At 35.9% G+C, this 18,370-nt stretch overlaps 1 protein-coding gene across 2 annotated transcripts; it reads right to left on the bottom strand.

Annotated features, from left to right (window-relative positions):
• Positions 1-3,659: 3,659 nt before the first annotated feature.
• Positions 3,660-16,561, bottom strand: LOC139966874 (uncharacterized). 2 transcript variants are annotated; one of them, XM_071970324.1, is made up of 12 exons: positions 16,388-16,561; positions 15,108-15,318; positions 13,901-14,086; positions 12,373-12,554; positions 11,672-11,774; positions 10,479-10,632; positions 9,353-9,551; positions 8,261-8,519; positions 7,673-7,829; positions 6,903-6,988; positions 6,045-6,135; positions 3,660-5,368 (listed from the first exon to the last, which is right to left on the bottom strand). In XM_071970324.1, exons 2-12 carry the CDS (start codon positions 15,309-15,311, stop codon positions 5,190-5,192), a joined length of 1,800 nt encoding a protein of 599 aa, XP_071826425.1. In that variant the 5' UTR covers positions 15,312-15,318; positions 16,388-16,561; the 3' UTR covers positions 3,660-5,189. The 2 variants fall into 2 exon arrangements, with proteins under 2 accessions (XP_071826425.1, XP_071826424.1); XM_071970323.1 differs by having other exon boundaries at positions 13,901-14,092; positions 16,388-16,557.
• Positions 16,562-18,370: the final 1,809 nt, after the last annotated feature.

Below are 18,370 nucleotides of genomic sequence, written 5' to 3' on the forward strand. Positions count from 1 at the left end.
AAAACCCAAACGACCCACTTGGCAAAATATTTAAAAAAAAAGCTATTGTACAATTCTGGTCATCGTTAAAACAAACTTCGCGTGCTAAGGGTTGCTTCTCGTAAATAACATTTCCATTAATTCCAATATTTCCATTAATTCCAATATTAATAGAAATCCTTCCCAGATTATAGATTTAACTCTGTCCTATAACAGAGAGATTAACTTCTCTTCTTTATTACGTGAGCCAGTAATCACACCTCCAAGGTTACTCTTTTGTTAGGTTCGCAATCATCTCACTTTGGTGAACTTTAACTGGTTGAGTTTGTAGGTCAGATCAACTCGTTATTGTTACACCCTAGCAATTCATATGATATTGAACTTTACTATGAGACCTTTTTGCCTACTCATTTTCTGTCAGTGATTTGTTAATGTCGGAAGCGAGAGGAACTTGACGACAATCAAAATATTATAATATTTTCCACCCACTATGGGTGCGCCTGCCCGCTGTGATATCATTGAAAGCCATTATTTTCAATTGACGCATGTGACCAGTACGTTATGGAATAACTGAATACGTTATCACATGTTGGGTTTATTATTTTATATTTCACACAGTTTAAAACAACACCGGTAAACGCTGCAGATCAGACAACAATATTATCATGATATACTTCGTTTCTAGGATTGTGTTTTTAAGGTAGCAGCCCGTTTACAGCTATACTATATCTGACACAAATGCCATTAACCTCATACATAAATTTGCATTCGTGGCATCAATAATACATACATTGATCAACCGCCTACAATTATTAAGCAATCAAGGGCGGCGGAAGCACTTTTAATCTGGGGGGGCACCGACATCAAAGGGCACTTTGCAGAAATTCGATTGGAATGATACAGCCTTATATTTAGTACCCTTTATAACTCTTATTGTATTATCTTATTTGCGTATACACATCACTCCATCAACGCTCCCCCCAACCCTCAAGGAAAATATGCATACTAGCACTGCAATATCCAATGCGCAAATTGGGAAACAAGGAACAACTTTTGTTTTGAGTAAAAACGAGGTGAAATCATGCTAGTTGCTAATGTAGGAATCTTCCGAATAAGAGTTAATTTCTTGATAATATCTTAACAATTTTTTTTCCATTCGAAATAGCTTTGAGTTTGACCTGCAGAAATTCATTAAAAGTCAGGGGCGTAGCCAGGATTTGAAAGTTGTATACACGACTATCTGAGCGGAGCGCCACCATCGGTTGGCGCGGAGCGTACAAGAAAATTTTTGGTTTTACAAACCCCTCAGATGGCCGGAAACGGCCCTTCCCGATTGTTCATTCTGGTTCCCTGGCCTCAATTTTTATGTAGAAAAAGGGCACATTTTTAACCTGAGGAAAAGTGGGGGGGCACGTGCCCCCTGTGCCCCCCCCCGGTTCCGCCGCCCTTGTAAGCAATAAACATAATTTAAAATATGTCCTCTTTCCGAGAGTTCGTTTGAGTACAACCAGTCTTTTTGAGGTCGCTGTAGTATATTAATCAATATGATGTAACAACGTAATGACGAAAAATCTCGTGGTTAAACCAGGGAGTTGTTATGGAATAACAACTCCCTGGTTAAACTCACTTGCATTCAGAACGTTGATCTTGAAAATAGCTGGTTCATTGTCCAGCATCTTTTAAATTAACAGAATATGATTTTAGCGGTAAATAGATGTATATAATTGAACTTGTTCGATGTGTTGTGGTTTGAAGACGTCACATTTGTTATAGCTGGGGAAGTTTGAGTAAGAACACATGATGTCGTAAATTCCATATCTAAAAATATTTGTTTGTTTTATTCTTATTTTCTTCGCATTTATGTTTTGACCTTCATGCATTGGTGACTAGATGTCTGATTGTCATGGAAATTAACAACAATTTATTATCAACATGTCAACATTTCATTATCAGTCATTCAACATCCAGGGGCGTAGCAAGCGGGGGGTGTGGGGGGTGTCACACCCCCCCCAATAATTTGGTCGCTGTCGGCAAATTTTGGGTCTGTCGGCAAAAGGAGAAAAGGTGAAGAGAGCGGAAGGGGAAGAAAGAAGGAAAGCTGAATAGAGAAAAGGAGAACGGGAGCTTCTTCCGTGCCAAATTTGACTTAAAATATGCACCAGATTGCATCTAAGGACGTTTCAAAACTAAAAATTTTCCAAAGGGGAGGGGTAGACCCCTCCCCTTAGACCCCTCCCCCATTTCAGTCACCACTTCCAGATCCGTCGGCAAATCAAATTTGACTTAAAATATACACCAGATTGCATCTAAGGACGTTTCAAAACTAAAAATTTTCAAAAGGGGAGGGGACACCCCCTACCCTTAGACCCCTCCCCCATTTCAGTCACCACTTCCAGATCCGTCGGCAAATCAAATTCTCCACACCCCCCCAACAAAAAAACCTTCGCTACGCCCCTGTCAACATCAGTCACTTTCGGTCACTCTCTGAAACGAATATTGTTACATTATATAACAATATATTTCTTTTACAAACATTTTAGATTACGGATTTAAAACTACATTCCCTACATTCGATATATGTATATATATATATATATATATATATACATTCGATATATATATATATATATATATATATACATTCGATATATATATATACATTCGATATATATATATATATATATAATGCCGTGACAGGGTTTTGCCATTTTGGTCTATGTGTGATGTCATAGTGCTACTTGGAGGCAAAATAATTTACTTTACCGTTGTTTTTCCCCATTTAGTGTCGTGTTTAGAAATATTAAATATGCTAAATTCATCACTTGTAAGCCTGATATGTTAACTTTAACAACCATTTAATTGAAGAAAGTAAAGTTGTTTTATTTGAGCCGATTTTGTCCTGGTCCGGCTATGATCGTCTACGAAGGCAACATTCTATATACACTTCGAATTGGGTACCCCCACCCCCCCCCCACACACACACACACATCATCCATCGTTTGACAGCGCTAGTAGTTGTAACCATTTGTTTGGTAACAACATTTGGGCATGACAGTGGTATTTGATCTTTCCTCTTATCAAGGAGGTGTTAACACGCCATGCTGGTTTACTCACTGTACTTTACTTCCAAATTGGGGGCGCAGTTTCAAACGTGATGTCAGCGCCGTATCGGCTCTGCGTGATGTACTGCTCCAAACAACGATGTTGGTATTGTCATAAATACGAAACCATTCTCAAGTAATACCGAAAAGACGCCCTCTATTTTAATCTTCGCCAAATTTGATTGTACATGTCATAACGTCTGTTATGAACACCACGAAATGGATTGTTGGATTCTGTTGATTTGTGTGGTTTTAACAGTTTGGTTAGGTCAAGTTTATTTACCCGTAAGTTCAGTTCAGGAAACTTGTGTCCAACAAATTTATTGTAAATCTTTGTTTCATTGCAAATTGTGCCTGATTTCAATTTCATTCCTTTTGGTGATTGTGGTGAGCTTATATGTAAGTTTATCTTTTCCTTTCGAGGTAAAGTACAGTGCCGTCAGAATAACAAAAGCCCATTGCAGCATTATATCAATGTGACATTTTATAATGAAATTAATCTATTGATACTAAACCTAAAACAAAGAAATCGTGGGGGGGGGGGGGGGGTGGAATGGTAACAAAGTTGAAAATATTCAGTCTGGGTTGAAATCAGCTGTATTTACATTTGCAATAGAAATAGAAATATATATTACAGTTTTACATGCAAAGAATATCTAAATAGTTTCTATAATAACACATGCACCTTGGATAAATATGGAAGATGTTATAAAAACATTAGTTTGGTATCGAAAATATGTAATACATCATGGAAATATTCTTCAGATCATGAAGGCACAGAACTTTCATAGTTTACAATTCTAAGTTATTTTTGGTGGTTGCAGTTTGACTGCATGGAGGCACAATATCTCTAAACATTGAAGTTTATCTTTTAAAGTGTCAGCTAGATCAAACAGTTTTAAATTGGATTTCCTAGTTATGTCAATACCTATGGTTGTATGGGTAAGAATAAGATCAGTATAACCCAGTTTAATTAACTTCATACTTCAACCTACATGGTTCCCTTGTGGAATATGGGGGTAATTGAGAAAACTAAAAAAAAAAAAATTCTGCATCTTGAAATTTCTTGAAGTTAAGTCAATAAAAATTGAAAAAAACCTTTCACGACTCTTCTGATGTCCCCCTCACCGGTGTTTAGCGTACATTTTGCAAAAGTAACAAGCAGGAATAATTTATCCAGTATTGAATCGCAAAATGCTATACACAATGGTTAAGTTGCTATACAAAGATGTATTGCAGTTTTCTACATAGGAACTATAGTATTCAACAGTATTCAAGGCAACATGTCATGTCTTAGAAAGTATTAAGGTAGTAGTAACATGGACACTATTATGGAGATATATGTACACTAATATTTGCTACACACTCTTGTCATTAAAATGTAGTGATAAAAAACACACTCTGGAATTATTATACAAAGAAGGTATGATTTATCGAAAAAGGAGTATTAACTGAAAGTAAATATTATTTCACAACGCTGCAGGTCCACAGACTCAATATATATACAAAATACAGAACTGAGCATACAGAAATGAACATTCCCAAAAGTTGGTTAGAAATAACAATGAAACTATTTAATATGCAATCTGTTTTTAATGTTATATACAGAAGTGTTAATTTGTTTTATCATTGTAATATTCTACTATCAGCATTATATACACTTACACCAAACACTACATTTAGACAATAACGTTCAATATTTCAAATTCTGCCACCATCTTGTTTCTGTGATAGCATCAATTAGGTATTAAACAGGCTGATGTTTCAGTCATATGACAGAGCATAGATACTAACGTATTTATGAAAGACTCAATGCAATCTTTGCACTGATACCTTCAGTTTATGCCTGAGAATAGCTTTATTTTTGGTATACACGGAAGGTGATCTTTGACAAACTGATGCCTTCGGTGAATGCTGGAGCATACTTCCATATTCATTCCCCAATGGGAACTAGATGTATCCATTACAATACCAAAGCCTGCAACCTGGGAAGTTTCCAAGAGTCCTCCCTCGACCACTGGAATAAGGGATACTTTGTATTACATAATGCACTTCCTTGACGTTAGCTATCTTGGGTATAGGTTAAAACTTCAATGCCAAACTGGTTCCTCACTTGCTGCCAAGTGCTTCCATCTCCGCCTCTTGCTGTGCCATGCGGTTCCTCCTGCTTCTACGCTGAGCCAGCTTAGCCTGTAGATCCTCGTTAGCTCTAGCTTTGGATAGTTCTTGCTGCTCTGTTATCTGCTTCATTTGTTCTTCATGTTGCTTCTTCAAGTCTTCAATGTTTCCTGAATTTGAATAAACAATACCAATTAGGACTTTAAATCGACTTACAAACATACACACATGAATGTTCTCATGATGAAACAGGATCACATTACCTGTGACACGTGTTGGAGTTATCAAATAATACCACTACAATGCACAATGGAGACAATCCCACCCCACCCCAACCTTAACCCCCCTCCCCCCAATGGTCACATGTCTTACTAAAGAATATCAAAATTTGTAATTCAGTCAATTATATTAGCTGAATCTGTTCAAAAAGCTACTTTCAAAGTTCATGAAATTCAAATTTAACAACTTTCATTGACTGTTCTGCATAACTCATGAACATGTGCTGTTTTAGATGGAATCGTGGATCCACGTATTAATTGAGTATTGATACATCAAAGTCTACAATCACTACCCTGCCACTTAGAGAATTTGAGCCCAAATACAATGCTAGTTTGTTACATTACAAGACTGATGCTAACCCACAAAAGTTACTTGGTCTGATAGATTTAATGTTTCGTTTGACACATTAATTGAGCCTACAAACACTCTCCACAGCAGATTTACGTCTTCACAGCCTCATTTTAAGATTTCTGGCAAACTACGAATGAAGTTTGAGCTCTTAAAAGTTATATTTCTATTGGTAGTATAAATGATATGAAATATGAGATAATAGATGCAGCATCTCACCAAAGATGTCGTTCATGGATGGGGTGGCTGCAAGTTCCTCTGTTGGTAACGGGGTGGGTCCAGTACCAGCCTCATCACTGCCAAGTCCCTCCTGTTGCAACAAAGTAAGGTAACAGTTTAAGGTCATTCTTTATAAAAAAGAAGATGCCGGTTATGCTTCCAAACTAAAGCATGCATAGAATTGCTGACAAGGTTTTTTCAACTTCTATCCTTCAGGCTCTAACCCCATTTTTTTCCTTTTCTTCAAGACATTGTAAAGGTTGCAGAAAAGAAGGAGTAAAATTTCCAATACGTCTATGTAAATTAAAATTAGATTGACATATTGCAATGTCTCGTCCTACCTTCCTTTGATATTTCACTTATTTTTTCTTAAGTTTCTGACAGTGAATTGCAGAATGACTAATCAAACCCTACATCTATGAACATGATAAATAGAGAGACATTGTGCAAAGCCTTGCCTAACCTTCCTTTGATATTTTCCCCTAATTTTTGCTTCTTAGGTTTCTGACAGTGAACTGCAGAATGACTGAATCAAACACTTCATCTATGTAAATGATAATTAGAGTGACATATATTGCAATGTTTCGCCTAACCTTCCTTTGATATTTTCCCCTTATTTTTGCTTCTTAAGTTTCTGACAGTGAATTGCAGAATGACTGAATCAAACCCTACTTCAATGTAAATTACAATTAGAGTGACATATTGCAATGTCTTGTCCAGCCTTCCTTTGATATTTTCACTTCTTTTGTCTTAAGTTTCTGACAGTGAATTGCAGAATCACTGAATCAAAGCCTGATTAACTCAGCTTGGGCTACACAGCAGGTATTAAACACCCTACTAGGCTGACTATGTACTTACAGTGTTATCACCAGCTTGTGATACGTTATCAGCCTCTACCAGATCAACCAACTCTGAATCCTCTGTTTCACCATCCTCTTCCGTAACTATCAAACGATGAGAATGTAATCATTTATTGACGGTTTTGTTAACACAAAAACTACAAGCCATGGTGTTTTATGAATTGTAAAACATCAGGATTATCTATCAACACATTATGACTATTTAAATTAATTCCCATCATGCATTTGTCTGCCTGAACATCATCTCCAAATGATTAGGGTTTGTTGTCTTAGAATTAGCACTGAAACTCTCGTCAAGCTGTCTTTCATGTGTATCACATGTGTATCACACTCACGTTCAAAGGCGCCTATCTAAACTCTACCGTGTTGTAAGATGCTTAAACTTAATTCTTCCCTTCATGCCTGGTTCAGAGTACATCGTGCCCTAACACTTCTCTATCTTTTTCTTGTCTCAGAGTAGGTTATGCTGTTTTTTTTATATTTATATCCCAGGTTCGCATCTCCCCCTGCCCCCCCCCCCCGACTCCCCTCTTGTCAGACATGGATGTGCCTAGGTCTGCCCTAATTGTTATTCTCATCATATGATTAGATCATTTCAAAGACAATGCTTTCATAACTGCTTTATATATTTATAAGCTCATTGGCACAGATTGTACAACTCTGTTAAGTGGAAATACTTCACAGTGTCCCTATAAAACAATGCACAATTTATATATGTAGTGAATCTGATGAAGTGCTTAATATGACTAAATTATGTCAAAATATTACCTTCTGTGATTTCTAATTTGTTAGCCACCTCATCGCCTGCTTTTTCTCTGATTTTCTCTCTTATTAGCTTCATTCTCTCGAGTTTCAGTTCCCGTTGTTTGGCCGCACATTCTTTGCTCGCTTTGTCTAAATCAGTTAAGATGGTTTTGTTGATGATCTAAAGAAAATGACATGAGGAAATGGTGTAATTATATCGGAAAGTTTTACAAACATATCATGAAATTTCCACTGCTTTTCACTTGACGACATCTCAAATCTGTCACGATTTTCAGACGGATAGGTTGCTGATATTTACAGAGCCTTTTTGTCCCATGAAACTATGACCATGTGGGTATCAGGAGCTTTAATAATGTCAGATTCACATCCTGATTATATATCTCTCTTAGAATGTTGACTATAGAATGCTTACTGATCAAACCACTGCATTCTTGCTGCAGATATCTTTGTAACAGTTACATGGTATAACCATGTAGCTCTAGGAGCTTTAATATTGTTCCAGTTATTAACTCTGTTTTAAGCATAACTTTGACAGGTTTTAAATGTAAGAGTCACATCATGTGACATAGATGGTTACTCCATAATGCTTACCCGATCAAACCATTGCATTAACACTGCAGATCTCTTGTACATGGTCATGTAGCAGTCCAGGGCAGTCTTGTGTCGCTCCGCTGTATTCATGTCTGTGAATATGTATTGTAACGCTGTGTTGACTGTCTTGATTTCATCTAGAGTACAGTAAGGGAATTTTATGGTGTTAAGATACCTCTGTGCGCCATCAACATTCTGCAGACCAGCCACAAGATTGTTTCTGGCCTCGGCAGCAAACTGGTACCTCAGTGTTGCATTACTGACGAAGAGAGAAAATAAGAGAGTATAATGTCATGTTAGGAGTTTCAACATAAAATAAAACTGTTAGAAAGCTTTCTTAAAACTTTTTAAGATAATTTTGGATGTCACATTTTGGTTCCTGTTGTGATCGGCCACAGACACTTCACAAAAGTATACATTCAACAAAAATATGTATGTGTCCACACCAAATGTAGGAGAGTTTAGCAATCAGTCAAAGTAACTTTCAGCATAAAAACAAACTTATAATGCTAATATTATTATTAAGAATCATTGTTTTATAACTAGTTGCCAGTTTTGAGAAATATACCAAGGTGAAATGGAATAAGAATAAATGAACAAAAACACAGATTCTAATGATTGATGGATAATTTTTACAGGGGCTGGGTGAGTGAAGTAATGTACTCTAATAATAAAAATAATAATAAGACTTATAATGCACACACACCACTCAAAGAATGTTCATGGCGCAATTGACAATGAGAAATGATACAAATAATACAGAATAATACAAAACAATGACAGAAGAAAAACTTAGTGGTACAAGATTATATAAAAGCTCTTGTCATTAAGTGGGATTTTATGCTCTTCTTAAAGTTAGAGAAAGTAGATGTTTTTCTGATTTTTAAGGGAAGTTGGTTCCATAAGTGAGGGGCAGAAACAATAAATGACCTATCCCCCCAAGAATGTTTGGACTTTGGACTGGTTTTGGACTCTGTGAAATAACACTGCCTCTCTAAGCATAGAAGTCATATTAAACGATATATATTAGGTACTTGTTAAGCAGACCTCTGCACAGTCTACTCATCGTCACAAAGTGACAGGTTAACTCACGTTGGAGGAACTTGCAAGAGATCGTTCCACCTTCTGACAGCGAATCCAAACTGGCTGCACGCATGCTGAATTAGAATCTTGCTGTTCTTCCACTTGTACTTAGCGACCGCTACCCTCTGTTTGCGCTCCATCATCATATCCAATTCAGTCTCCAGTTTATACTCTAGCTCGCTGCCATATTTGCCATCAAAGATAGAACCTGTAAAAGAGCAAAACAGTAAAGGCCATAAAATCATGCAGCAGCACACCACCCTGTTTGCTCTCAAAGGTGTTGACAAAGTAATTATCTACTGCAATAAAAGCATGTCAAAGGTAGTTATATTAATTGACTTACTGTTACATTAGTACTGAGGAAGACCCACGCTGCGAGAATATAACCAAAAAAATCAATATCCTTTCACTGTCATACAAAAGCAAGAACAGGACGTGTACTGTACCAATGGGGCCATCAAATGCAAAACACAGAGCTGCATATGACACACAAATAGACTGAACACAATGAGAATTCAAGGCAATCAGGAAAGCCTAAGAGAACATTTTTAGTTCTCATGCAAAGTGACCCTGTTTTTACCACCAACACCGGTAAGAAACGATAAACCATTTGTGAGCTCAGGTGATGAGAATATAACAATGTTATATCAAAAGTCACTATAATTAAAGACAGTTTCATACTGCATTAAATGATTTATAAGTGTAAATGAACACATCTTTCAATCTACTTATACTCAGCTCCCACCCACCTACCCCACATGACATCATACATAATGAATGCTAAAGGTAATATTGTCCTCAACGGGCATGTGCGACTTTCAGCTTATACCTGCAACTTTTGATAGCAAATTTTTGAGTTGATTTTGGCCAAGCGTTCATACCTTGTTATACTACTATGCAATGACAAATTAAGCTCCTTAGCTTGACTTAGCGAGTATAAAACATAATTAAGAAAAAATGCTCAAATTTATTTGGTGATATCCCTGACTACATCAAGTGAGTGAAACGTTCTTGAGAGGGTGACATAGTTTAATTAATTTGAATCTGATTTTGATCAATACTCAGTCTTGCACACAGAGAGCAGACTTTCAGTAGCATCGCAGCCTGAGTATAGTTTATAAATGTAATGTCTTACTGAGAATGTTGTCTTGTTTATCATAGAGGGCCTTCAACTCTTCTGACGATTGGTGAAGCTGAGTCACTTCGACTCGCATTGATGCTTCTTGCCTTGTAACTGCTTCTAATTGATTCTTGTGCATCTCTTGCTTGTTAAGGGCGTCCATGTACTCCTGTTAGATGTTAACAAAGGTATAACATATCGTTAATTCTTTACAACCATGAATTCAGAGGTACTGCAGATCCTCCTTAGGGTAACAAAAAAATATTCTTCTTTAAAATATGTTCTTTATATATCATCAAGTCTTTTGAGCAATATTTGCTTAAATTATCAAATAATTTGAGGAAACTAGCCAGCTCTTCTTTTTGTTTAGTTTGTTACTTTTTTGAACAGATCATTCTTGAGTTTTATAACAATGTCATAGAGACAGAGGTTGAGCAAGGCATCCATTCATTATACTGACAACAATATCAAATAATCACAACACCAGTGCAACATATGATCTAGACTCTGAAATTACACAATACATAGCATATTGCATTTCCACTCCCCTCCCCTGCACCCCCCCTCCTATCCTCCCACCTACACACCTTTCCTTCCTTGTCAATAGTAAATTTATGATACAGTTTGCTTTAATTCAAATTGATGCATGCAAAACCTACGCAAAATTGTCATAGCAACGTGGATTAATAAGACATCAAGTGGTTGTACGAAGTAAGTCTCGAATAATCCTTTCAATAATACTAACTATAGGGCTACATCCTGAACCCAGTGCATACATCAACCTTGACTTTAGTGCATTTATGGAGAAGAAAACTTGCAACACTTGGTTTTATGTCAACTTTGAAATGACTTATCACCATTCTGTGAAACCACAAGCGGTCTTTTATGGCCTATCACCGTAGTAATCATATTCTCAAGTTTCCTGATACCCAGATGAGAACTTATTCTTAGGGATGTTGGCAATCTAATATTTTCACATGTTTAAAGTCGCTACTTCTTAACTTTTGCAAGTGCGTGCTTGTACCGCCTGCCAGGGACAAGTTCTTTTACTTGCATTTGAAACTATAAATTACATGATTATGTAGATGTTCCTGAACTACCTAATACAATTTTTGGTTCAAAATTTTACACGACCATTCACTATTAACAACAGTATCAAGTAGTAGTAAAGATGCTTTTCTATGTTTTTCAAATATCACCATGGTTACCTGTTGTTCTTTGGTCATTTGTTGATCAAACTGCATCTGCGACATCATATCTCTCACAGATCTATTGTTCTGTAAGTCAACGACGTCTTGGTACTCCTTCAGTCTGAAAGAAAATTCATACCACAGCATTCTTTAAATTGTGTTCAAAATGCTAAAATCTTCATATATCTTTAAAAGAAAAAAAAATGGGGAGTTCCTCATATATGAAGTAATGATGCCACTGACAGAAAAATCAAGTCATAAATTAATTACACTGAAGTAATCAAAATAAAAACAAATGTATAAATATTTGCATTGGATCATGTTCATAGTTAATGTTCAATGTCTGTTAAATGTATTACTTAAGAACAGAAGAACAACATATCTTCTGGAAACATAGAGTTCAAACCTAAAACTATCTAATTATCATCTAAAACGAAGGGCAGCAAATTTTTGGCAGGTCGCAGGATTTTCCCAGACAGCTGTAAAAATGATCTACTGTACAGTTTCAACACTAAAGTTTGACAATGTGACAATTGTCGAGAATTGCTACTTGACACCTACATGACACCTCATCATATTTGAAGTTCCAGGTTTCATTCTAAAAGAAATAAGATAGTGTAACTAATCTCTTTGCTATGGATGTATTATAAGCAAAAACTTTAATATACTACTGTACAGTTTGTTTTGTTTCTGAAGACAAAACTAATATCTATACTAACGTCTGTGCCTCTAACTGCTTCTGTTGATCTGAAAGTTGTTTGACCTGCGCTGTTAATGTCACCAGTTGTTCGTACTTCATCTTGTATTGTTTGAAGAGATTCCTCTTTTCTAACTGGGATATACCCTGCTCCAGTTGCAACAGTGTTGTAACCAGTGCTTCGTTGAATTCAACATCTGCAGCCTGCAATTACAGATAAAAAACGAAAATGTAACGTGTGGGTGAAACCAACTTAAAGAAACTCCAGAAACCACAGCAATAAAGGCAATTTACTCCTCATACATACAGGGTATTGCTAGGCGAGGGCTGAGGAAGTGAAAGACACAAAAGCAGTTACTTGCACATTGATAATTAGCTAATCAGTATCCTATGAACCTGATTTTTTTTATATACAGTTTGCCCAAGATATCAAATTTGAAAATGGGGGGGGGGGGAATGGGAATGGGGGAAGAATTTTATTACCCAATAACTTCCTGTACCCCCCCCCCCCCCCCACATACCCATGATCCTTACTGATCTGGACTCCATTGTGTAAACTAGCTGCACTGTATGCATAACACCATCTTTTGATGAAATAATGCATATAAGCATACAACACATAATAGATATGGATTTAATGCCTGTAAAGATCTCGTTAGAACGTGATTTATCACCAGTGCTGTATTTTTCTTTCCTATGTTTCATTTTTTTATTTTTTTTTATTTTGTATTCCTAACCTTCTTCCCACTCACATTTATAGTCATAATATCATAGTTCACAGAAAGTCCCTTAATAATAAGTGGAAAGATCAGAAACCAAGATTTTCTTTACTTTTGACTCTAAGATCCAAGCTCACTCTGCCAGACATTTATTTATGTTGTACAAACAATCTCAGCAAACATCAATTAAGTCTTGGGAACTTAAGTGATGGCTTGGTTATATATTCTGTCGCTCAAGCACTAAATGAAGCAGGCCTTAAAAGCTGACAGCAAATTAATGATTGCATGCAGAAATGATTTATGAGTTTCTTGGCAAGAGAGCATTAAACTAAGCAAGTATATCTTCTATCGCATATTCTCTAATAAAGGAAATTGTAACATTGTGCTCCCAGCATTCAGCATGAGAAAATATCTGCTAAAAGTTTTCCAAAAGCAATTTTTGGTCTAGGCTTCTAGTTCTAAATGTTTACAATTACTTACAAGACATTGAGGGAGGGGTCCACTTGAAGATGCATCAGTTACTTTCAAATAGATACATACTACTATTAAAGGTGCATGTTTGTAATAAAAGTATCCTATTTTAAGCAAATAACAAAGAAATAACAAAGAAAACAAGAGCACAATGGGCACTATGGTTCCTTGCTTTTAATAGTGGAATTTTCAAGTGTTGTATGTCTTTACCGAATATCATAATATTTATGCCCACATGTATCAGCTATTAACCAACTTTATTCCAAGTTTGGATACAATCTGAATTAATGGTGTAGAGTTATTGCAACAACTATAAAGACTATAAAGATAGATCAAATAACAAGCCATGACTTAATTTACCTTTCCTTCTTGTTCTGGCTGCTTAGCTGGAGTTGTTTCAGCTTTGAGAACTGGTTGCGCAGTGGGGGGCTGTTGTTGGTGTACAGATGGTTGAGGGGGCTGTTGTTGCTGTACAGGCGGTTGAGGGGGTGCTTGTGGATGAGGGGGCTGGGCTGAATATGGTGGAGGTGGTTGTTGAGGATGGGTCTGTGGCTATTATGAAGAAAGATAAGAGAATTGTGGAATGTTGCAAACTAAATGAAAACTGTTAACTTACATCCATGAATAAAGATAAGATAAGTTAATTAGAAAGCCTGTATAGTCATACCAAGTTATGTAAAACAAGTATTTAGTACTAATAAAAACTAGGGAAATATTATTAAATATGTTACTCAAACAAATATTACCATTTAACAATATGTATGTCAACTTAAAGGGACAGGGCCTATATTCAGAAATGAAACACAAACTGTAAATATACAACTTAAAATTTGATGAATAACGACATTAGATATAAGATTTATTAATATTACAGTTATAAACCGAAGCATGTAAAGAACACAACAACAAAATTCAAGTGACCCTTCATTATGTTACATACAGTATATCATATTAATATAACAGTATTAAATGTTTAACTTTAGAGCAAATTTGCAAACTAACTTTCTGAAATGCTTCAATTAATTACCTGTTAGAGAACTTGGTACAGGTTTTTTCATTTTTTATTTTTTTTATTTGGTTAAGCTCATTCAAATGATGAACATCTACCACCTTATAGGGCAATTCATAATAAATTACTTCAAGCAAGCAACTTAGGTTTACTCTAGTTTCATACTATCTTGTTATTCCCTAACATATAAAATCCTTTTTAAAAACACAGCCCTAAAAGTGTCTGAAAATTAAATGCGACTTGCAATCTTTTTCTTTATATTCCAACAAAAATTATGTTGTTTATCAGTTCACTATAACTGCACTGGCAAAGTACAGTATATTTTATCAACTTGCTCTCCAAACTGTGGTGATAACTAAACAATCGGTTCTAAACCAAGGACTGTAATGGTATACATGAATAAAACATTTTTTTAAAAAAGTTTTATTAAACATCTGTTCAGACATTTAAACCAGACAAAAAGACAATTTAACATATTTGACTGGTTAGCGAGGTTACGTTGGAAAATGCAAGTTGGCGTTTTTCTTCTTCTTCTCTTAACTGTAATAACCAATTTACCTGTTGCTGCCCTGGGTATGGTTGGTGATGCTGTGGGAACGTCTGATGTTGTGGGTACTGCTGATGATGTTGTTGGTAAGGCTGGTGTTGAGGTGCATGTTGATGTTGAGGGGGTGCCTGATGCTGTCTAGGGTAGGTCTCTTTCGGGGGAGGGTGTACGGTGCCTGAATATGAGGCTTCTGTTGTTGATGCTGCACAACCCATCACAGCTCTAGCAAATGGAGACAGAGGATATTCCAATAAGTATGCTACAAATGAATACATTCATTAAAAAAATGTGTAAATCTGTACTGACAGTGACAGAGTTTCTCATTTACTTTTGCAAAAGATAGTATAATCCTTCAGGTCTTGAGAGCTTGTCAAAGCTGACCTCCCAAAAACTTGAGATTATTTTTTTTAATTTGGAAAAAAAGTTGAAATGTTGTTGTGGCCTGAGGGAAGGTCTTGGTTGACGTTTTATATTTTATTTTGTTTTTATTTTGAAGGCTTTGGTACTTTGCAAGTTCCCTAAGTCTGTTTACACTACTACTATTTAAAACATACAGTATACAGTGGATATGCATGGTTCTGTAGCTGAAGTAAAGCAATTTTGTGAGAGCCAGCTCAAATGCATCCTTAACGAAAACAGCTAAAATTGATTGTGTCAAAGGAGGAACTTCAATTTGTATTGTCTACCACTTAAATGAAATATGTTCAAATCTTTGTTCTTTTCCATTGTCAAAAGTTTCCCTATCAATTTGCCGTTATTCATTTTCTCATATTTGATCAAGCCGTTGATAAATCACATGGTTGATGGACAATTTACTAAAACACACAGTAAATTCAGAAAAATTATCTCGAAGTACCCTTAACCTTTAAAAGAACATTTGTGCTATGGTCCTCACGAAATTACCATATACATCCATGCCTTCGGCTTCATGAAAATGGTATCAGATTTGCAGTTGAAACAATGAAAGCCTCAAAGTCAACATAACATTAATCACTCAGTTTTTCCTGATCCACTTTATTTATTACTATCACCAAAATACGTGGACATTTGTTAAAACATTGTACATCGCCACGAATTCTCACACAAGAAAGGCCTAGGGGAACCTAAGGTTAAGCTTAACTTATTTTCAGGCCTTGTATTTTGTAACCTCAGTGTTACTTGTTAACGTTATATCCTGGCCTACTGTAACTAGTAATACTTGTGATGTTAGCCTAACTCATTGTCTATAATTTTAAGTTAGGAACTGCTTCTGAATTTGAATTTAACTTAATTTTACATGCTGTTTCCTCACCAATTTTGAAGTAAATATGTCTGCCAAATAGAAAAATGTACTTCCAAGCACGGAATATTCCAATTAGACCAACTGAAGGCTGATGTTCTTTACTGACATTCATCTAGGCTAACAATCTTCTATGATAATATATCGATCGCGAGGGGCACGGATTACTCATCACCATGGTGACCTATACACAATGTCGCTTATTGCTACGATACTGTGTAGACATACGGAACAATAAAAATAGTCACTACAACTAGACATGCGTCAAGCTTTTAGACAAAATGTGTACATGGGCTGCCATCGATAAATTCCCTCGTAGATGACAATGGTAAAAAGTAAAAAAAAAAACGTCATAGGTTCTTTCTTTGTCGAAACGAGGCCCAAGGTCGGAAAACGCAAATCCCGAATACTGCATAGGCCCACCAAAGGATCAAACAAGAGACGCTATACTAGTTCCATTATCTTTCTAGTTCTACTGTACCGACACAACGTTGGATGTAAACATACAAAGTCATTGATTTCCCAAATAATAGGAGGGTTTACAAGAGCAATTGGGCAAATCAAAATTTTGACAAATGGCTGACAATAGAAAAAAAAGAGCTGTATAGGCAACAAGAAACTTTGCGAAAACTAGAGGAGAGTAATGTTTTAATATTCGAACTGTCATTTTCGATGGCTTTAAGCAGAAAATGAAGCTTGATATCTTGTAGACATTAAAAACACACTACATGATAGATGTCCAGATTGTAACTCTATAACACGTTTATTTTTACCCTTATAACAAATGAGGTTCATGATTTAAAGCGACTGGAATATGTAGTCTAGTACACAATTTTCAGATGCATCATAAAACTCACAGGGAAATATTAGAGCTTACTTCGATAGCCTCAAATGGCATAGGCCTATTTACAACACTAAACGATTTTTCAAGGCCAAATGGTGTTCAATGTTACATAAGGATGCCCCACTGTTTCTATGAAGATAAAATAATATTGTTTGGGTTATTTAATTTATGAAATACCGTATTAACATCAGGTACAAAGGCCTGCACTAAAGAGTTGACGTCATCATCTCTTTAACCTTAAAGCAGCATTCCAGAGATTTAGCATACTTATCAAGTTGGATATATTGTAAAATTGAATAGCTATAGAAGCATTACTAGCATAATTCCAATTGTTCTATCTAATCTTGGACAATAAATATACCACAATAAGACTAAAATTTTGCCATAAGTCATTCCTTAATAATTGTCAGAGAGTTTTTTAAGTTACAGGCTGAATAGTTTGATTCTGACCTTCTTCGCAAACCTCTTTAAGAGATTTTATATAAATGAAAATCATTTTTCATTTTCATATCTCTATATCTCTATGTGTATATATATATATATATATATATATATATATATATATATATATAAAAGAGTTAAATCTTCTTATACTCCCTACAGTTTTTGTCCATCAAGTTTCGAAATATTTGCTGGCATATACTGATTGAAACATGTTTTTGATGATCAAAACAACTAGACTCTTGAAGGAATAATTTACAGATTTATGATCATCTGCTCTTGAGGTTCTGTTCTTCAAGAGAATCTCTACCATATACATGTCAGTAATGATGGTTCAGGTTGTTTTCTTTAAATGAGTGCCTGGTGACATAAATTGAAAAGAAACATATTTCACATTACTGGTTGAAAACTCCATCTCAATATCTTGTTCCCCCCCCCCCCCCCCCCGCAGACTCGAGATATGGTTGACTGAATGGTACCTATCTTGATTGCCCTTAATCTTCAACTTACAGTACTTCTACAAGTTGAATCACAGTAGGGGGTCTGTGATTTGAGGGGTGTTAGGGGAGGGGGGTGGAAATCTGGATAAACAATACTTCAAAAGCTTTATTAAGGCTATTACAATCTTGTCTTGATTTATCTTGAAAACCTGATACATGATTTGGAATGTTTACTTAGCTTTTAAAGTTCTCTGTAGTAGGAATTTCATC

Source organism: Apostichopus japonicus, chromosome 4 (genome assembly GCF_037975245.1).
Source record: "Apostichopus japonicus isolate 1M-3 chromosome 4, ASM3797524v1, whole genome shotgun sequence".
In the NCBI taxonomy this organism is placed as follows: Eukaryota; Metazoa; Echinodermata; class Holothuroidea; order Aspidochirotida; family Stichopodidae; genus Apostichopus; species Apostichopus japonicus.